This window comes from Heliangelus exortis, chromosome 18, assembly GCF_036169615.1.
Source record: "Heliangelus exortis chromosome 18, bHelExo1.hap1, whole genome shotgun sequence".
In the NCBI taxonomy this organism is placed as follows: Eukaryota; Metazoa; Chordata; class Aves; order Apodiformes; family Trochilidae; genus Heliangelus; species Heliangelus exortis.
In genome coordinates, this window is record NC_092439.1 from 480,090 (window position 1) to 500,744 (window position 20,655).

The 20,655-nt window shown below is 57.0% G+C and overlaps 2 protein-coding genes across 2 annotated transcripts; both read left to right on the top strand.

The window, feature by feature from the left end:
* LOC139804553 (ras-related and estrogen-regulated growth inhibitor-like) lies at nucleotides 1-6,116 on the top strand. Its single transcript, XM_071761912.1, has 5 exons — nucleotides 1-357; nucleotides 2,787-2,843; nucleotides 3,173-3,246; nucleotides 3,775-4,346; nucleotides 4,390-6,116. Exons 1-4 carry the CDS (start codon nucleotides 261-263, stop codon nucleotides 4,258-4,260), a joined length of 714 nt encoding a protein of 237 aa, XP_071618013.1. The 5' UTR covers nucleotides 1-260; the 3' UTR covers nucleotides 4,261-4,346; nucleotides 4,390-6,116.
* Nucleotides 6,117-10,106: 3,990 nt separating this feature from the next.
* On the top strand, nucleotides 10,107-20,172 carry LOC139804730 (SITS-binding protein-like). Its single transcript, XM_071762225.1, has 10 exons — nucleotides 10,107-10,683; nucleotides 13,060-13,231; nucleotides 14,064-14,271; nucleotides 14,372-14,522; nucleotides 15,301-15,501; nucleotides 16,113-16,381; nucleotides 17,807-17,943; nucleotides 18,228-18,349; nucleotides 18,851-19,030; nucleotides 19,787-20,172. Exons 1-10 carry the CDS (start codon nucleotides 10,225-10,227, stop codon nucleotides 19,958-19,960), a joined length of 2,073 nt encoding a protein of 690 aa, XP_071618326.1. The 5' UTR covers nucleotides 10,107-10,224; the 3' UTR covers nucleotides 19,961-20,172.
* Nucleotides 20,173-20,655: the final 483 nt, after the last annotated feature.

Consider the following 20,655-nt stretch of genomic DNA (forward strand, 5'->3'; position numbering starts at 1 on the left):
CCCCGGCCTGCGGGGAAACTGAGGCACGGTGCCCGGAGAGCCCAGATCCCCCCGGAGGAGGCCCCGGGCACCGCTGCCGCCGGACCCCGTGCCCGGGGGGACCAGGAGAAGGAGGAGGAGAGAATGAGGAGGAGGGAAGGAGGAGGAGGCGGTGGGCATGGCCTGAGCCGCCCCCGGGGCGGAGCCGCAGCCGCAGCCGATGGGGCAGCGCCCGGTGGAGCGGGGAAGGCGGCGGAGCCCCGGTCCGGTCCGGTCCCGGGATGAGCTTTCCGCGGCCCCTCCGCCGCTCCGTCAGCCTCAGCCCGGCCCGCACCCTGCGCCTCGTGGTGCTGGGACAGAGCGCTGTGGGCAAGACAGGTAGGACGGGACCCCCCGGCACCCCCCCGGGCATCCTCCTGCCATCCCCTGCATCCCCCCCGCATTCCCCCCCAGAATTCCCCCTCCATCCCCTCTGCATCCCCTCTCCATTCCTTCTCCTGCCCCTCTGCATCCCCCCAGCACCCTCCCTACACCCCCTCTGCCTCCCCCTTCCAGTCCCCCTCCAGTCCTTTTGCATCCCCTCCACGGCCCCCCCCGACCCCCCGGCTATCCCCCGGGTAGAGGGGTCGAGCCCCCCGGGGGTCCCGCGGCGGGGGCAGTTTCAGGGAGCCGGGATGGGGACTGAGCTGCTCCTCCATGGCATCGCCCAAGTGGGACCCCGAGCGCGATCCCCATCCCGGTCCCTTGCAGAGCACTCAGGTTCCCTCCCGGGAGGATCCGCAGTGGGTGCTTTGCAATCCATCTCATCCCAGGGGGATTTTTCTGCTGGTGGGACCCAAAGCCGAGCTCAGCTTTGTGCTTTAATCCTCGGAGTTGGCTGCAGGGGAGGGAACGCTCTGCAGGGCTTTTTTTTTTCTTTTTTTAGGAAAACCCTTCCTTCCTTTCCCTGCGCCTTGCCCCTGGGGGCAGAGGGTCTGGGATGCTGAGCACCTCAGCTCCTTCACCCCACTCCCGGCCGGGGATCATCCTTCCCTCTCTCCTCTCTCCGTGTCCTTAGGGACAGGGTGATGTCCTGCCGGATTGTCCCTCTGGGAAGACCCAAGCTTTTCCCGGGCTGTGGTGGTGGCACCTCCAGCTGGCAGCCGGCAGCCTTGGCCCTCGGTGCCTCTCAAGTTGTGTTTCCATATACAGTCACCGGCGAGTGCTTCCTGGGGAATAATCCTCATTTCCCTCGGGCGATTCATGGAGGTGACTCCCAGGTCTCAGTCAGCAACCCCTGCAGCTCCAGATGCACCCACAGCACCCTGGGGGGGTTCCCATGTCCCCTCTTTGGCCTGGAGCCACCAGCCACGGCTCTCCCCGGTGTCCAGAGCACTCCAGGTCCCCCTAGCCCAGCCAGCCTGTCTCTGCACCCCCCCCAGTGCCAAACCCCCCCAGTGGGAGCAGGAAAGGCTCTTGTGCCTCTTCCATGGGTTGGATCATCCCGGGGTTCCTCCAGCTGGGTCTGTCCCCAGTGTCCTCCTCAGTGGCTCCCGGGGGCTGCCTGGGGTGGGCTCAGCTCCCGGGTGCCTCCTGCCCTTCCCCTCGGGTGCTGGTCCCCAGGGCAGGGGGGAGATGGGGTGCAGTGGGTGGGGATCCCCTGTTTTGGGGTGCGGTGAGGGTGGGGTTGATCCCAACACATCCCTGAGCTCCTGGTGCTGGTAGGGTGTGGGTGGACCCCACATCACCCGGAGCTGTGGGTGTCCAACCCCTTGGGAAGGAGGAGCTGGTGGGGAAGGTGAGAGTGGGAACAACCCAGAGGACAAATAAAGCCCAGGCAGTTACAAAAGGGGGAAAAAAACCCCTCAGTTTTCATCAGAAGTTTGATCCTTTTGGAGCGGTTTGGAAATCTTTGGATCCAGTGATCCGAGATCTCAGTTGCTCCAAGTGGTGCTGGGTTGGGGTGCAGCCCCATCAGGAGTGTGAAGGTCTGACTCAGACCTGTCCTCTGTCTGAGAATCCCTGGAGACCAAAGTCAACACAAGATTAACCCTTTCATCTTGGGGCTCTCCAGGGAGATCCCTTTTGGGAGTTGTGAATGGTCAAGATGGTGAAAAAAAAAACTGTGGGGATGTGGTGCCCCTCTGCCTGCACCCCCTGCCCACTGCAGCTTCACCTCCAGCCCCTTCTTCATCCCTGGCACTGGGTGCTCTGCTCCACCACCGTGTGCTCTGGCTGTGGATGTCTGCCCAATACATGGGACTGATCTCCAGAAACCCTTTTCTCCCCTCCCCCTGATTCTGGGTCACCTCTCTGTAGATGTGGGTGGACTCTGGCTTGTCCACATGGAGCAGGTTTGCTGTATCCCAAACTCCTTCCATCCCATCCCATCCCATCCCACCCCATCCCACCCCATCCCATCCTTTCTCTGGGGACAGAGGGGTTTCCTACTGCTGGAAGTTCCCAGCAATGGCAAAGCTTTTCATTTTTATTTTTTTCTCCAAGGAAAAGCATGAGGAATATCTTTGAATTTTTGGGCTCTGGCAGGGGGAGCAATGATGAGATTTAGCAGTTTCATCACTGTTCCTGCTCCCACCTCCCTGCCAGCAGGAGAAATGGGTCCAAATGGTGCAATTTGGGTGCTGGTGCAGAGGGAAGGGGCAGGAGGAGCTGCTGGGGGTCAGGAGCTCCTGCTTTACCCTGTCCCACCTTCCTCCTACTTCAGCCTTTGGGTGAATTTCCTGGGATTTGGTGCTCCTGGCCCACTTGGGGCTCTGCAGTGGGGTCTGAAAAACCCTCACTGGGTTCCTCCTGGGTTTCTTTCCCAGCTCTGACCGTGAGGTTCATCACCAGGAGGTTCATTGGAGACTACGACCCCACCCTAGGTAGGTCACAGCCTTTTCTTGGTGCCTTCACCCCCCATTCCCTTCTCTTCCCCCTTGGCCAGCCCAGCCATGGTCAGACCCTGTCCCAGACAGGGTACCCCCTGCTCATTGCAGCCCCTTTCCCATTTCTGTTGTTTTGTGGAGGCAAAATCTGTGGGGGTGGTGTGGGCCCAGGGCTGTCCCCAGCTGAGGATCACGTTGAGGTGTGGGCTCAGCATGGAGGCCACGAGGGTTGTGGATTGCAGGAGGTGGAAATGGACTCCTCCAGGGCTGTCCTTTGCTCCCTGGTGGCTTCTCTCAGCTGTACTTCTGTGCCTGTCCTCCTCCAGAAATGATTTACAGACACGTGGCCATCATGGACGGGGAGATGGTGAACTTTGAGATCCTGGACACAGCAGGACAGGTGAGCTCACCCCTTCCACCCTGGGCTGGGCCATCAGGGAAGGGTTGGCTTGCCCCTGAATCCCTGCTCTTCCACCAGCTCTCAGCTGTGCTCTCCCAAATATTGATCACAATGGGGGCCCCAAGCAGAAGAAGGACAGAGAGCTGTTGGAGCAAGTCCAGAGGAGGCCATGGAGGTGATGGGAGGGCTGGGGTCAGGCTGGGAGAGTTGAAGGAAGGGAGATTGAGATGAGATGAGATGAGATCCTAGGGAGAAATTCTTTGGTGTGAGGTGGTGAGACCCTGGCCCAGGTTGCCCGGAGAAGCTGTGGCATGAAGATGGGGCTGATGATCCATGATGATCCATGATGATCCATGATGATCTCCATCCATCACCTCACCCAACCCTGTTCCTGCCCCAGGTGCTGCTGCCTGCGAGCCCGGGGCCAAAACCCTCAGGGAGAAGGTGAGGGGCCCTCTGGGGAGGTTTCCCAGGCAAGGCAGGGCTGCTGGGGCTCCTGGTGGTAACAGGAGGGTGTCTGCCCCGCAGGAGGAGGATTCCCTGCAGATAGAGGAGAAGATCAAGTGGGGTGATGGCTTCGCTGTGGTCTACTCGGTGACGGACCGGTGCAGCTTTGATGAGGTGATGAGGCTCTGCTTCCTCATCAACCACATCCACTCCAGCCCCAAGAGGAGCAGTGCCAGCGAGCAGCCCCCCGTGGTCATCGTGGGCAACAAGAAGGACTTGCAGTTCGACAGGATGGTGTCCACGGAGGATGGGGAGAACCTCTCCAAAGCCCTGAAGCTTCCTTTCTATGAGATCTCCACCCGGGACAGCTACGAGGAGACTGTGGTGGTGTTCAACACCCTCTACCAGGAGCTCATGAGGCAGGGGCATTTCTCCCCTGGCTCCTTCAAGAGGAGGACAGTGTCCAAGCTGATGGAGAAGATCCCTAAGATGCAAGCCAGCTCCACCTTGAACTCTGCGGGACGGAGCCTCAGCTTTAACTCCTTCAGGGACTACATCCCCGAGTGAGCTGCTGCAGGGATGGGGTTCCTGCTGCCAGGGCTGAGGTGCAGCTCGTGGGGCCATGCTGGCTCACAGGAGGGGATGGTTAAGAGGTGGGGAGGGTGAGGTTGGGGTCCAAGAGCCCTTGGTTAAGAGGTGGGGAGGGTGAGGTTGGGGTCCAAGAGCCCTTTAAAGCCTGTAGGTTTTCACAGAAGGGCTTTGGGAAGATGCTCTTCATCCGTTTGACCCCTTTGCTCCCTCCTCCTCCTCCTCCACAGCTGAAGTCAGTATGAAGGTGGTTCCTGGTGACTTCAGTGGTGTTGGGTCAGCCCTTGGAGGCTCAGGAATGTTTTGGGCCCAGCAGAGACAGCTCTGGATGGGTTTTCCCACTCCCCTGGGTGAGCTTGCTGGCTGTCGGTGCCCCAAAGAGTGGACCCCCAACACTGGGGTGGCTCCTGGGCTGTCCCCAGCTCTCCCTGTCCTGGGGAACTTGGCTGCTGGTGGGTAAAATCTGGCTGCTCAAAACCTTCCCAGCACTGCCCACACCCACCCCTGGGTGCCCCCAGACCCACCCTCTGCTGTGGTCCTCCCAGCAGAGCCCAGAAGGTCCTTTTGCCCACGCTCAGCCCTGTGTCTGTCTGTCAGAGCCTGGGGCTGTCTGTCCACCCCGGGTTTCCCCCTGGGTGTGGGAACAGGAGGTGGTGTGGGGGGCAGACCCCTGGGACCCCCCTCCTGCCCTCTTCTCCCTCCCAAGCTGGCACCACGGGCACGCTGGAAAGGAGAACAGAGATCTGGGTACAGGGGTGGTGGGGAAACAAGTCCAGGAATCCCTGGCTTTGCTAAGAAGCAAAATAACCCCTTTTTAAAAAAATTTGGGCTGCTTTAATTACAGTGCAAATAAAACCTGGGCAAAGAGCAGTGCCAGTGGCAGATGTTCCTGCTCCATCTCCAGCCCGAGGCACTCAGTGCTGAGACTGAGAGGAGATGTGAGGAGGAAATTCTTTGGGGTGAGGGTGCTGAGCCCCAGGGTGCCCCCAGAAGCTGTGGCTGCCCCATCCCTGGCAGTGTTGAAGGTTGGATGGGGCTTGGAGCCCCCTGGGCTGGTGGGAGGGGTCCCTGACCATGGCACGGGATCATCCTGAGGGTTCCTTCCAACCCAAACCATTCCCCAGTTCCATCCTGGATGTCTGCCTCAGCTTTTCTCCCTGCTGTAGAGGTTTTGGGTGTCCTGGAGCACTTCGTGGCTGAAGCACCTGCAGCCCCCGGGGGGTTTCTGGCTGGAGCTGCAGGCGGCTCTGCCAGGCTCCCCAGCTGTAATTAGCAGGAAAGCTCATTAGTGCCAGGCTCGGCTGCTGGCAGGGAGGAGGAGGAGCTCCTCAGGGCTGATTACTAAAAGCCTTCAGGGCTCTCCGGGGGGGAGTTTACCCTCTCAGGTATAAAGTGTTGAGGATGCCACATCCATCGTGGGTGAGTTCTTGGGAGTGGTGAATCCCAAATCCCTGTGGTGGGGCTTAGGGAGTAGAGAAGAGGGAGAAGAAGAAGGTCTCTGGCTTCCTTGGAGCAGAGGCTGCAGCTTCAGCTGCTTGGGGAGGTGAGTTACAACCAGGTCCCTGGAGAGGAGGTGCCCGAGGTCCTTCCCCTGGCAGCCCCCGGGGGGGTGTTGGGTTCTGAGGGGCTGCAGGACCTGCAGCCTTCCCCTGGCTGGGCAGGACAATGCCACTAAAGTGACTTTTAAGGGGATTCAGAGGGTGGGAGCCGGGGGTTTGGGAGTGAGGGCTGTGGCTTGAGCCTCCTTGGAGGCTTCCAAAAGAAAAGCCCAAACCACCCTTGGAGGGCATCAGGCTTGAGGGGTGCTCAATAATGATAATAAAGAGACTGCTGGAGGGGTTGGTATCCTGTGCTCATCCCCTGGTGCTGTTGGAAAATGCCCAGGGGGACACATGGGTGTCCAGGGGGTTGTCCCACACCTGGGTCAGCCCGTGCCTGGGCTGTGATGCTTCAGCTCCACAGAGAGACACGGAGAGCTTTGGCCTCATCATCCAGAAGGCATCTCCAGGGCAGGGCCTTAATTTGGTGTGTGGGCTGCAGAGCTGGGAAGCTTGGGAGAGGCAGAGGAAGGAGGAAAATCCTCTCCAGAAGCTCCCTCGCCTGCAGGTCCCCTCCCCAGCAGCTCCTGGCACCCTGAGTCTTCTTCACTGGTGCTGGAATCCCTGTGGTTTGGGGGGACCCTCCCCAGAAATGACCCCGTTCTGAAGCTGGGCTGGGGTCCAGCATCCCAAACCTTGCTCAGGAAAGGAGACCTGAGGTGGGGTCACCTCTTGGCCAGGGGCTGAGGACAAGCACGGGAGGAGTCGGACAAAAGAAAAAACCCCCAAGGGTTTGGGCTTTTTGAAGGGTTTCCCTGGAGGAGGGGTGCATGGTTCTGGAGGGATGTGTGGAGCTGCTTGGTGGCATCTGCCAAGCAGGGGCTGCTTGTGGACCCCCAGGCCGAGCAATGCCCAACCTCTCCTCCTCTCAATTGCTCGGGTTTAAGCTCAGAGCAGAAAACAAAATGTGAATTTCTGGGAGCTGCCACATTTCCTGGGTTTAGGGTGCAGTTACTGCCTGCACGGTCCCAAGTCCCAGGGGGCTCCTGCTCCCTTCACTGCCACTATAAACAGCTGCAAAGTTGCCTGGGAGTTCATAGAAATTCGGGGTTGCTTTCCAGGGAGGAAAAAAAGAAATCTCATCTGGGACTGAGATTTAGATTTCTTGGAAGCTGCATCACCGGTTTTTCTTTTGGGTTTTTTTGTGGTTTTTTTTTTCCTTTTTCTGTTAAACTGCTGGGGAGCTGAGCTCTCCCGTCCAGCCCAAGGCTCTGGAGGGTGCAGGGGATTTCACAGCCGAAGGGTTTTAAAGGAGAAGCCGGGAGCTGCAGCAGCCCCTGCCTTTTCCTTTTTTAATTTCGGGGTCTCAGAGCTGCAAAGTCCGGGCAGGGGCTTTCTGCTGCCCCGTTCTGCAAAGGAGGGGACTTAAGACTGGGGGAAACCCGAACCAAAACAAGAAGCAAGCCCTGGGAGACCAGAGGGACAGGTCGGGTTGCTGCAAACCAGGCGAACTGCCCCAAAATGTGCTGGTTTGGTTTTTTTTTTCCTTTTCTCCTGCAAGCAGTGGAGCAGAAGAGGTTTTTCTTGGCGGTGTGAGGAAGAGCAAGGGAGGTGAAGCCCGGATTCCCGCTGGGCACCGGAGCCAGGTGGGGCTGCGGCTTGTGATGGGCAGGAGAAAGGGTAAAACCGCTCCTCCACCCCCAAAAAGAAACATAAATTGGTTGAGGAGGGGGCTGGGAGTCTGTCTGCTGAGCTGGGGGGTGTGGGGGGCTGATTTGCCCAAAATCTCCAGGAGGATTTTCCCTGCTGTGCAAGGAGAGGATTTGAGCTGCTGGATAAGGAAAGATTTTTTTTTTTTTTTACCCACCCCCTGCCCCGTTTCCCCGGGTGCAGCCCCCCCCGTGTCCCAGTGCCCCCCTCACAGCCCCCGTGTGTCCCAGCTTTGCCTCCAGCTCCCCCACATCACCCCAGTGCTCACCCCACAGCCCCTTTTGGGGTGGGGAAGGGGGAATTGTTGATTCCTCTGTGGCTTTTCTCAGTTTTTAGGGCTATCACCGTGTCCCCATCCATCCCTCTCTGCCCTGGATGGAAAGATAAAGCACCCCCTGACACCCCAGCCCAAAGAGCATTTTTTTTCTCTCCCCTGCCCCATTTCTGTATGTTCTTTAACCAAACTGTGCCCTGGCTGGGGCAGGTGGGTTTATAAAACCTCTCACAAAGACCCTGCAGCCTTCCCCATCACTCTGGTGGCAGAAGGCCCCCTCCTTCTCCCTGTTTTTTGAAATATTTCCCCGTTTATTTTCATGAGGTGTTTTGGTTTTTTTTCCCCCATCTCCACCTGCCTCATCCCTCCTCCTCATCCTGGATCCAACCTTTCCTGCTGGCTCCGGATTCCCAGCCAGGCACTGGGAGGTGTTGGTCCTCCCCTGGTGGACCCAATTTCCTCCCCATCCTGTGTGGATGTTGTCCCAGCTGAAAGGAAAAATTAATCCTAATTATGGTGGTGGGGAAGACCCCTCCCAGGATTTGCCTGCCCCACGGCTGTGGATTTTCCTGGTGGATCTGGCCAGCCCTGAGCCCCTCGAGCAGCATTTCCTGGGGTGAGCAGCACTCTTCTCTTTGGGTTCCAGGGTTGGGTTTGTCGGGTTTCACCTGGAAGCAGAATGGGCAAATCCTTTGAAATCTCTGTTTTTTAAATTTATTATTTAAATGTCTGGGCAGCCAGCAGGCTGTGGTGCTGCTCATCAGAGCCAGGGCTGCCCTGACCACCCCAGGAGAGGGCAAGGAATAGGGGGGTGAGTGCCTGGGACACGGAGCAGGGAAATCCCATATTCCCAGATTTTCTGTGCTGTGGGGATGGGAATGGTCCCAGGTGGCTGCAGGGGGATTCTGCTGGGGGGGACACAAGCTGCACCTCGACCCTGGGGGAGCCTCAGCAGCTCACTGAGCATGAGGGAGAAACAAGGAGAAAATTCTCCAAAACGTAGTAATGAAAAATTCATTAATAATGATAATGGAGAGTTATAACAAATAGTAACTGATAAATTATAACAGCTCTATTAACGATAATTAATACTACTTATAATAAATTGTAATAACGATGGTCAATAATAAATTGTGATACTAAATAATATTTTATCATTATAATAATAATTACCGAATATCTGGCACCGGTTGCCCGGGGAGGTGGTGGAAGCCCCATCCATCCATCCATCCACCCACCCACCCACCCCTTGAAGTTTTTAAGGTCAGGTTGGACAGGGCTCTGAGTAACCTGATCTGTGGGAGGTGTCCCTGCCCCTGGCAGAGGGCTTGGAACTGGATGACTTCAAAGGTCCCTTCCAACCGGGACAATTCCATGAGTCCAATTTTTAAAAAGCCAAAGCAGCGAATGAGGAGGCTCAGCACTGCTGACACTTTCTCCCTTGTGGATTCACAGGTGTGCAGTGAGGGCTCAACCAGAGCCATCTCCATCGCTTGGCCAAAAAAAAAAAAATCCGTTTAAATGACTCCCGTGTAAATCAATGCTTTTTAAAATATTGTGGGGGTTTTGTTGTGTTAGGGGTTTTTTTTTGTTTGGTTGGGTTTTGGGGTTTTTTTTTGTTTTGTTTTGTTTTTTTAATTCCCTGCCTGTGTTTCCCATGCAGGTGCCTGAGGGAAGCGGGGTGGGAGGGAGGGAGGGAACAGGGCTCGGCTTGGATAACGCTCCTGGGTTTGCTCGGCTCAAGTTCCCTGGGCTATAAAGAGCTCTGAGGTGGCCGGGAAGGAAAAAAACCACCTTGGGGAAAGAGGGGAAAAAAAACCCGACAGCAGAAAAATAACCTGGGCACCGCCGACCGCTTTTTGAGGGCAGCTGAAGCATCTTGTCACCTGCCTGCAGGTAAAAGGAACCCGGCGGGGGGGAAAGGGGTGTCCCTGGGGGGAATAAGCCCCCCACCATAAATCAAATATTTTTGTCGGAAAGAGGGATGGAAAATCCCCTCCTCTTTTCCTACCCACCCTGCCCTTTTTTTCCCAGCACCTCCTGGCAATTTGCTGCCGCTTTGTAAACCCAAAGCTGCTGCAGCAGCCCCGACACCCGGGGGCTGGGGGTCTGAGCTGCTGCCCCCTCCCCCCGTGTCCCCTCCCGCAGCTTTCGGCCATGCCAAGGGGCCCGACTGTCCCCCCGGGGGGGTTCGGGGCTGAGCCCCGCAGCGGAGGCTGCAGAGGCAGCAGAGCCTCCTCTCCCCCCGGGATGGCTGCGCAGAGTTGTGGCTCCGTTATTTTTATTTTTTTTTTAATTTTTTTTTTTTTTTTTTAAATCCTTCTTGGGCGCCCTCCAAGCCCAGGGTTTTCTTTCTTCTTCTGTTGCTGCTGCTGCAGGAGGGGAGGCAGAGGAGCCGGAGCATCCCGCGGCGGTCCCGGGATGCCCGTCTCCCGCCACACCGCCCAGATCCCGGAGTCCACCTGGACTTTGGGCATCAGGGAGATGACGGAGCCCTGGAAGGGCGCCCTGGGATGCCTGGGGGTGGCCGTCTTCTTCACCATGACCATCGGCATCATCTCCTGGCAGGCGCTGGAGCAGTCCCCGGAGGAGTGGGTGCTGCGGGGCGGTGCGGGGGGGATGCTGTGGGAGCGGCGGAGGGGAGCGCTGCTCCTGCGGGGGCTGCCGGGGGGGCGGACGGCGGCGGTGATCGCGGTGGGGGGGGTCCCGGCTGCAGAGCCCCCTCCTCCCCGGGATTACTGCTGGCACGATGGGCGCCTCTTCTGCTACGCCTGGGAGGAGGACGCCGAGCTCCGGCTCTCCCTGGAGACCCCCCCGGCCCCCAACACCGAGTGCTACAGCGTCCACTGGACCCCCCTGCGCCCCGACGTCCGGCTGAAGGTAGGGGGGACACCCCGCACACCCCACCCCGCCCCCAGCCCGGGCCCTTCGTGAGGTTTGAGGGAAAACAAGGCAAAAAAAGGGGACGGTCTGTGGGTTGGACCCAGCAGGGTTGTGGGGTGACGGTGTAGGATCCCAGAAGGGTTTGGGTGGGAAGGGACCCTGCAGACCATCCAGTGCCGAGAGCACCTCCCACCAGCCCAGGGGGCTCCAAGCCCCATCCAACCTTCAGCACCTCCAGGGATGGGGCAGCCACAGCTTCGGGGTGAAGGACCCCCCCATCTTCCAAAGGGTCCTGGCTGGGAAAAACCCCTCATGCCTTGATGCTGAGCCTCAAAACCACGGAGGGGCCACAGCCACCTTCTCCTGGGGCCACGATGGTGACCCCAGGGTGGGGAAACCGTGTTTATATAGAGACCAAATAAATAAGTGCTCCAGATGACAATGCTGGCGAGAGGCACGAGGAGCTCAGCAGGTCCCTTCCAACCACAGACACAATGGGCAGCTCTCTCGGGAGAGGATCCATCCCTCCCTGCTGCTGCAAAAAATTATGGGAACTTGTTGTGTTTTGTTTCTTTCCCCTTTGCATCTTTCCCAGTTCTCTCCCTCGTTAAATAAAAGCAGACTCAAAATGAGCTGTAGGGAGGGGAAGGAAAAACCTCGTCAGCCCACGGGGTCCTGTTGTGGGGGGCCCTGGGGACAGGCAAGGGAGTGGGATGGGATCCTTGGGGATTTTCCCCCTAAATCACCCGTGGAGTCATTTTGGGGGGTGGGAGGGGTTGCCTGAGCCCACCTGTGGCCCCGCCCCCATCCATTTGGGGTGTCTGGGAGAAGAGGGCAAGATAGAGGAGTTATTTCCCCACTTTTTTAATACAATCAACCCCCCCCGTAAAACCCAGCTATTAGAAAATACAATCCAGTGAAGCTGAAGAGTTAGGAAGAGTTGTCTTTTCTCCCCCCTCTCCTAGCTGGTGTGACTCGTTCAGCTGACACCCGGCAGAGCTATCGGAGCCTCCAGGGTTTCCACGTTAATAATTTACATTCCCTGTCCCCACCCCTTAGTGAGACTGAACCTCTCTCTGCCCCCATGGCAGGAACAAGCTTGGGAGCTCCTGGAGCTGCTGCCCGAGCCTGGGGATGGGGTGATGGATGGTGGGGATGGGGTTGGTTGGGTTGTGATGGGGTTGTGGTTGGGTTCTGATGGGGTTGGTTGGGTTGTGTTTGGTTGGGCTGTGGTGGGGTTGGTTGGGTTGTGATGGGGTTGTGGTTGGGTTCTGATGGGGTTGGTTGGGTTGTGTTTGGTTGGGCTGTGGTGGGGTTGGTTGGGTTGTGTTGGGTCCCTCTCTGCCCACCCCAGCCTGCAGGCCCAGATCCCCCGGGGGGGCTTTTGGGGAATCCTGTCCCAGCCTGTGCAGTCACGAGGGTTGCTAAGCCCCACTGATCCCCTGCTTTGGCAGAACACTGAGAGCCTTTGAGGGAAAGTTGATGGCTTCTGACAGGAGGCGGGCTGAAGGTGGGGACATCCCCTGGAGCAGTGGCTTTTGGGGCTGGCTTGCTGCTGCCCTGCCCCCCAGCCCTGTGAGAAGTGTCCCCAGCACCCAGAGGGGCTTTTCAGCCTCAGCAAGGAAACTGCTTTTTCTTGTCAGTCCCCATGACCCCGGGGCACTGTGGTGGTGCCACCATGAGCAGGAGAAACACCAGCATCTCCCTGGCAGCTCATCCTGGGGATTCTAAAGCTCACTGATGGTGATGGGTGGTGGGTGCAGGGCTGCCTCTGGGCCCCCCGGCTGCTTCACAGTGATTTATGTTATTTAAGTTCCTCTAAAACTGTCTGACTTTGGGGAAGAGCTACTTTATTCTTCCTACATGTAATTTCCTTTTTATTTTAAAGGCTACTCTGGGTGCTCAGGCAGTTTTATTCCCCCAGTGGGATTTTCACATTCCTCCACCCAGAGCGTGTTGCGTGCAGACAGACGAGAGGAAAAGGAAGCAGAATTGTCACCTCAGGCTTTAATGAAAGTTAAAACGTTGCACTTAAGGCTTCTTTTGTTCTTTAAGGCAAAGTGCATAACTCAGGCTTGTGACTCTTGATGGTTTTTATTTTTTCCTCCTCCTGCCCTTACCCCATTTGACAACTTTAATAAATCTCAGGCTGAGCAGTCGAGGCACCAGGCAGAATTTCACCATTTTTTGTGCCTGGAAGCTCAGCTCTTGTTCTTCTCCAGGAAAAACTTAAATCTCCCCATCTCCCACTGGTGAGCTGCAGAAATGGGGCAGTGAGCACGAGCAGCTTCCTGCAGCAAACCCCAGCACCTCCTGGACTGGGTTTGTTCTTGCTGGGAAGCAGTCTGACCTGAGGCTGGCTTTTCCCCCCAGGACTGCTTCTCCATGGCCAACATCTCCTGGTATGGGGGGGCCACCACCCGCACCCCCCGCTGGCCACTCAACCGGGCTGAGAGCCAGGCCCAGCCCTTTGTCAGCAGTGACTTCGCCAGGAATCCTGAAGGATTTGGACCTGTTCTGGACAGATATTTTTTAGGCTCGACAGGTAATCACACCATTCCCCATCCCATGTCCTGTTGGTTCCATCCCTCTGTTGCTCCATCCCTCTCCTCACCCCTGGCATCCCGGTGAGGCACGGGGTAGGTGTCTCCCAGGTTGAAATATCCTGCCAAGGGGAAGGAGAGGATCCTGAGCCTCGGTCCCTGGTTCTGAGTGGGTGCCTGAGGTGACCCAAGCCACCCCAGGGATCCCATGCTCCTGGTGAGGTCCATCTGCAAGCAGAGATCTGTGCCCACATCCTCCAGCTCCTCTCGAGTGGCTTCACCTTGACAGGTCCCTGATGCTGAGGGGGTTTAGTTGCTGTTGTCAGTTTTTGGGTAGATACTTGGATTATTCTGCAAAACACTGAAATTCAGCTTTTCCCCTCCCCAAATTGATCACTTTGCCCAACATGGGTGGAGCTGAAGCTGCTGCTGGAGCTGAACAGGGACCAGCAAGGCAAGGAAGGGAGCAGCCCCAGCTCTTGAGAGCCCTTTTGGGGGTGAAAAGGGATGGGCAGGAGCAGAGGATGGGGATGTTCTTCCCCAGCCAGCATCACTGAACCACCCGGGTTGGAAAGATCCTCTGAGATCACCAAATCCAACCCTTCATTCCACTCCCCCGTGGTTCCCAGCCCATGGCACTCAGCGCCACGTTCGGTCTCTTCTTAAAACCCTCCAGGGATGGGGAATCCACCCCCTCCCTGGGCAGCCCATCCCCGTGCCCGGTCACCCTCTCCGTGAGGGTGACACAAACCAGTCGGGGTGGTCCCGGTGCGGGTCCGGGGAGGAGCTGGGTGCTCAGCCCGACACCGTGTCCCTCTTCTCTGCCTCCCACAGGGGTGACGGTGACGGTGGCCCCCGAGGTGCCCCTCTTCCTCTGGCTGGAGAGCGATCGTCACTTCTGCCTGGGGACGCCGGGGGGGATGGCGGCGGTGCCGCTGCGCTACCAGCTCTGTGTCAGCCCCGACGTGGCGGCCGCGCAGCGGCACTTGGGCAGCCAGCGGGGGGGACAGGCCCGGGCCCTGCCCGACATGGCCCTCCTGGGGTGAGATCCTCCTTCCCCCACACCTCGGGGACGTTTCCCGAGCCCTCCTTGCTGTCCCCGGCACCGGGTGCAAAAACCCCGTCTCGTCCCCACCGTGCAGGGCTCCCGTCTGGAGGTACCAGGGACCCGAGGGCTCTGCTGCCAAAATCAAGCGGGGTCTGAGGTCTCTGGCCAGGAGGCTGAAGCGGCACCGGCTGCAGGAGGGGGTCCTGGCTCTGGGGGAGCACAGCACCATCGTCCTTGCTGCTGAGGTACATCCATCCCCCCCCTTCCAGCACCCAACTCAGCTTCCAGATGGACCCCTGTGTACATCTGTAGTCTGGTTCTTCATCCCTTATGGTACTGCCTTTCCCCCGTGGTAGTAAATCTGTTTCCTTTTTTTTTCTTTTCTTTCAATTTCCAACCTTAGGTCTTTCCAGTCTTTCTTCCCCTTTTATCTTCCTTTTTTGAAGGGGTAATAGAGAATAATTCTGTCCTTTGGTTTATGGTCTGCCCAGGCTGCTGAGCCGTGGCACAAATGGAGAGAGCTGCACCACCAGCTCCTGTGAATCATGGAATTGTTTGGGTTGGAAAAGTCCTTCAAGACCATTGTTCCCCCAGCAGTGCCCCATGTCCCTCATCCCCACATCTCCAGGCTCTGAAACCCCTCCAGGCATGATGGGAACTCCAGCCCTGCCCTGGGCAGCCTGGGCCAGGCCCTGACAACCCTTTCCAGGGAGAAATTCTTCCCCAGCTCCAACCTAAACCTCCCCTGGCACCACTTGAGTTGTGCCAAAAGTTCCTCTTGTCCCATCCCTTGTTCCTTGGGAGCAGAGCCCGACCCCCCCTGGCTCCAACCTCCTCTCAGGGGGTTGCAGAGAGCCACAAGGTCTCCCCTCAGCCTCCTCTGCTCCAGGATCAACCCCCGTAACAACCCTACCTGTAAAATCCCAACACCCCTATTAAAAATGAACCTTATCTTTTTTTTTTCTTTTCTTTTTTCTTTTTTTTTTTTTTCTTCTTTTTTTTTCCTTTCTCTTCCTCCAGCAGGACAATGTGCCCGAGGCAGGGGGGAAGAGGCAGGAGTCGGGGAGTGGCTGGGCCCCCTCCCTGATCTCCCCCCTGCAGCTCTCCATCACGCTCTCTCCCTACGTTGCCGTTTCCTCCCGGCTCTTCCTGCGTTCCCTGCGGGATGATCAGGACCTGGGATGCTCCTGGCTTGGCCTCCAGCCCAGACCCGGGGGCTGCTCGGTACCACACCCTCCCACTTGTCTTTTGCCACAGAATCCCAGACTCGTTTGGGTTGGAGGGACCCTAAATCCCCCCCAGTGCCACCCCCACCATAGGCAGGGACCCCTCCCCCAGCCCTGGGTGCTCCAAGCCCCATCCAACCTTCAGCACTGCCAGGGATGGGGCAGCCACAGCTTCTGGGGGCACCCAGGGGCTCAGCACCCTCACCCCAAAGAATTTGTCCCTCCCATCTCCTCTCCATCTCCCCTCTCCCAGTTTAAAGCCAACACCCCTCATCCCATCACTCCCCACCCTTACCAGAAGTTTTGTGTTACTTGTTTGCCAGTCTGCCCTCAGCTCCAGGTTTTAGGGCTTTTGAGTGGGGGGCAGAAGGGGCGTTTGCACCTTCACAGGTTGCACTCTGATGGTGCCAGGCAGGGTCGGGCAGGAAGAGGGCAGAGCTGGCACCTCCAGCCCCTGCCCTGGGGGAATATCCTAAGGGTCTGACAGGTATTTTAAGGGTTTAATGGGTATGTTGAGGGTCAGACAGATATTTTAAGGGCCTCGTGGATATCCTAAGGCTCCAGCAGATATTTTAAGGGTCTGAAAAACCTTTTTCCCCCCTGCTCCAGGTCCCGCTGCTGACCACGTGGAGGGGTCAGCTTTGTGCCCGCCTGAATGTCACCAGCAAGGTGGCCCTGGGCTGGTACCTGGCTCGTGCCCGGCGCTTGCAGCAGGAGTTGGGAGCCACTTACGTGGCCTTTGAAGGGGTGGAGGGCAATTCCTTCCTGGAACAAGCTGTCCCACCCCCCCCTGAGCTGGAGGGGGACCGGTACACCCAGGCACTGGTGGCAGCACTGGCCAGACTGGGAAATGCCACCATCATCAGTGCTGGGGCCAGGTGGGTACCAAGGGGGGAAGATGCTTTGCTGGAGCTGATGGCCCCTTGGGAGGGGGGGCAAGGTGATGCTTTAAATGTGTCCTTGGGGTTCCCAGGCACCCCTCAGCACCCAGGGGACCACTGGGGAGGAGGTCTAGGGAGGGTTCACTCTCATACCTCCTCTTGCTCTCCCTTTTTCAGTGTTTTCTTTTTTTTTTTTTTTTTAATATTTCAAAGCATAAAAACGCTTTGAACTTAAATGCATCAGTGCCAGATAAAACCACCCCGTGTTGCTTAGGGCCATTCAGGCCTCAGGTCTGCAGGAGGCAGAGGGTGAACCAGGAGTCTTGGCCAAATCCCCACAGTGGTGTTTGCTCCTGGTGTTTGCTTTTCTGACTTCTCATGCTTGCACTGCTCACAGCAGGGATAATCTGTTAATTAGCAGTTGTAATGCACCTTAAGACCCTTCCCTTAAAAGACCGAAAACTGCTATTTTTATTTTTTTCCCCATTATTTGTGTGTTTGGCAGATGCAAAGGGTTGCACAGGCTCTTTGCAGAATGGCATTTTGTGATGTGGATGAGGCAATGATGGCAAATCCCATGAGAAGGCAGCTTCAGAATAGTTTGTTTTGAAAGAAAAGGCAAAGTTTCATCTGCCAGGGTGGTGATGGGCTCTCACTCAGCCAGCTGCACAACCAGAGTGGTGGAAAGAGCCCCTTTTCTAACCATTTTTTAGTCCACCTAGGATCGTACCTTTCCTGGTGGGCATTTCCACACCACGAGTGTTTCATCACCCATTGCCTCAGCCTCACCTCCTCCCGAGATGAAAAGTCAGCACATGGCTGGGAGGAAACCAAACTCCAGGAGCAAACAGGCTCAGACCAACAACCCTGCTGCTCAGAGGAGCTCCAGACCATTTTTCAAGCCAAATCTCACAATAAAGGTCCAGATTTGACCCTCCTGGGCCACCAGAAACTTTGTCTTCTGCACCAGGCTGCTTGATGGCATGACCCCTGCCTCCCCCCAGAAAAAGCCAAGGCAGAAGCATTTTACAGAAATATTTCTGTAAAAAAAAAAAACAAGATTAACCTCCAGCTGGTGTCCTGGGTATGTCTTTTGTGAGTGTTTTCCTGCCATGTGAGAACACAGCTACAACCCAGAGCATGGCTGTGCTGCCATCAAGGTGTGGACCACCATGTGGTCCTCATGAGGAGAAGAAGAGCTTTGAATGGGGGTTTTGGGGAGAAAGAGGAGGATTTGGTTACCATCTGATGGGTGCAGTGGCTGGAGTGGGACTGGGGAGCACTGGTTTCCCTCCAAGGGGGATGCCAAGAGGTTGGAGAAACCTGCATCTTGCCTCAGCGGCTGCTGGGACAGCCAAGCACCAGGGAGCTTTGGTTCCTGCCAGCCCTCTGGAAACTCAGGGTCTGTGCTTGTCCCCCCAGCTCCAGTCACCTCCCGTTCTTCATCCAGATGAGCCCCTTGCACTCAGACTGGAGCCACGCTGGGCTGAAGGGGCTCATTCCCTCCGTGCTGCACTACAGCCTCCTGGGGTACAACTTCTTCATCCCCGATGTTGTAGGTAATAATTCCTGCTCTGCTCCCTCCCCCTGCCCCATTTCTGCCTTTTCTGCAGAGGTTTCTGCAGTGGTTGCTCAGGGAGGGGTTTCTGCAGCCTCTGCTTCAGGGAGGCTCTGCTTGAAGAACTTGGTTCCTGGTCCCCAATTTTCTGCTGGGCTGACTTGAGATGAATGTTGCCAGGGAATCAGCAGGGGAACTGAAAACAACCAAACAAGCAACGCACCCATGCTGTGGGTTTCAGGAGGCAGCTCCCAGGCAGCTCACTCAGCTCCTTGTCCCCCACAGGAGGGAGCCTGGCTGGTGACACCCCGGGGGACACGGAGCTGTACGTGCGGTGGCTGCAGATTGTCACCTTCCTCCCTGTGATGGCTTTCAGCAAACCACCCTGGCTCTGCTGTGATGCCTGGGTATGTCCCTGGTGGAGCCAGTCCAGAGGAGGCCCTGGAGCTGCTGGGAGGGCTGGAGCAGCTCTGGAGCCAGGGGAAGAGAGTTGGGGGTGTTCAGGCTGGAGAAGAGAAGGAGAAGGTTTTGGGGAGCCCTTGGAGCAGCTCCCAGTGCCTGAAGGGGCTCCAGGAAAGCTGGGGAGGGACTTGGGACAAGGGCCTGGAGGGATAGGATGAGGGGGAAGGGTTTCCAGCTGCAAGAGGGAGATGAGAGGAGATGGAGAGGAGATCTTGGGGAGGGAGAGAGGGAGAAATCCTTTGGGGTGAGGGTGCTGAGCCCCTGGGTGCCCAGGTTGCCCCCAGAAGCTGTGGCTGCCCCAGCCCTGGCAGTGCTCAAGACCAAACCAGGGAAAAAGAAGCAAGAAACAGAAAGAGAGCTACATAAATATTCATTCTTTCTTCTGCTTGCTTTGCTGTTTATTGTGCGAGGGACTTGTCCTGAGTGTCTGTTCCTGCCCACTGCAGGTCCTGAACCTGACCCGTCAGTGCATAGAGAGGCACCGGGACTTTGTTGTGCCCCTCCTGATCAGATCCAGCCAGGAATGGCTCCGGATGGGCTTCCCCATCTTCCGTCCAGCCTGGTGGCTCAGCCCCACAGACCCCACTGCCCTGACCATCGAGGACGAGTTCCTCATTGGAGATGAGGTAGGAGGTGGTGGGGCTGGGTGTCCTCCCCGGGCCACTGAGAGCAACCCAGGTGACAAGTGGCAGTGCTGCTGCCACCCCCTCTGCAGTGGGGTTGTCACCTCCCTGTGATGTGTCCCTCTGATCCCACTGCAGGTGCTGAAGTGTTCCCTGGGCCATAGATGATCAAAAAAGGCCTTGGAAAGGAAATTCAGGCCTTCCAAAAAAGACTTTTCTTAAGAACGCTGTGCCCCATCCTCCCTTTTTTATAAGGAGACTTTATTTGTGCAGCAGCACTGTTTTATCCTTGTTCCTCCTGCTTCGCCTGGATCCCAGATCAAGATTTTGACAGTTCCTACAGCTGGGTTTTTTTTTTGGTTTTTTTGCTTTTGTTTCACTAAAAGCCTAGTTCTCAGTCCAAAGTGTTGCAGCCCCCCTGCAGGAAGGTGTTCATCCATCTTTATGTGGGGATGCTGCTAATTGTGGTGACATTGTCTCCCTAAAAAAACCCCAAAGCCAACAGCAAAGCCCAGGAGGAATTTGTTCCTTAATTTAATAGGAAAAAAAAAAAATCTCAGTGCAGTTCTGGAAGCCTTGTGCTCCCCAGCTTTGGCCTCTGCTGGATGGATGCTCTCACTTCCAGCTGGGAGCCAGACCTCCCCATCTCCTCTGTGGGAGCAGAGGGAAGAAACTCAGCATCCTTTGGGACAGCCCAGGGGACATCCTGGCTGATCCTCCCCTCCTACACCCCTTTTTCCTTTCTTCTTCTCACTGCAGGTCCTGGTGGCTCCAGTCACAGAAAAAGGGCAGACATGGAGAGATATCTACCTGCCTGGGGAAGGGCACCTGTGGATGGACACCAGCACTGCCCGTGTCTTTGATGGGGGCACCATCCTCAGGAATTACTCTGCCAGCCTGGAAGAGGTGCCTGTTTTTATAAAGACCTCCTAAGGACAGATTGCCCCAGCCCGTGGCAAGCTGGCCACTTCCAGAGCACTGCTGGCCCAGCCTTGCTCGCTCTCCCTCAAGACTCTCTCAGCCTATTTGCACTTTTCCAACAACCTTTTGTTTTGTTTTGTTTGACTGTTGCAGCAGATATATTGTTTTGACAGTTTATAATTCTAAACTAGCAAAATACAGCCTGGCACAGAGGGACCCCCGGGCAGGATGCTGACCTCTCTCTGTCTTCCCAGGGCTTTCCCAGCACAGGAGCTGTGCCTCGAGGTGAACACAGAGCTGGTGGGAAAACCGGGGCAAGGGGAGGTCTCTGGGCAGCAGGATTCTGGGGAAGAAAAGCAAATCCCATGAGTGGCTCAAACACGGGGTGATGGGGACAGGGGGGACCATTGCCCACCCTCAGGTGGGGGCAAAGACTCTGGAGCTTGGCACCCCCACACCTGACCCTCACACAGACTCCTGGGTGCCCCAGCCCCTGCTTTGCACCACTGGTTGAATTTTATGGGTTTTCCTGTTTTTCCTGATAGTGGGACCAGCTTTCTGCCCTCCAGCAGAAAACAGCTCCATGGATCCACTGAGGAGATGCTCAGCTGCTCCAGTAACAGCCCAGGGGCTGAGAGGGGGGGGGTAGGAGACCCTCAGCTTCTTCCCTGACCCACAGAGGTACCTGATGGGGCTGGGAGGAGCAC

Coding starts and splice junctions, on each gene's coding strand:
- LOC139804553 (XM_071761912.1), top strand. CDS start 261: ATGAGCTTTCCGCGGCCCCTCCGCCGCTCCGTCAGCCTCAGCCCGGCC. Junction 358..2,786: donor GAGCGCTGTGGGCAAGACAG/GTAGGACGGGAC, acceptor TTTCTTTCCCAG/CTCTGACCGTGAGGTTCATC. Junction 3,247..3,774: donor TCCTGGACACAGCAGGACAG/GTGAGCTCACCC, acceptor TCTGCCCCGCAG/GAGGAGGATTCCCTGCAGAT.
- LOC139804730 (XM_071762225.1), top strand. CDS start 10,225: ATGCCCGTCTCCCGCCACACCGCCCAGATCCCGGAGTCCACCTGGACT. Junction 15,502..16,112: donor CCAGACCCGGGGGCTGCTCG/GTACCACACCCT, acceptor CCCCTGCTCCAG/GTCCCGCTGCTGACCACGTG. Junction 16,382..17,806: donor ATCATCAGTGCTGGGGCCAG/GTGGGTACCAAG, acceptor TTGTCCCCCCAG/CTCCAGTCACCTCCCGTTCT.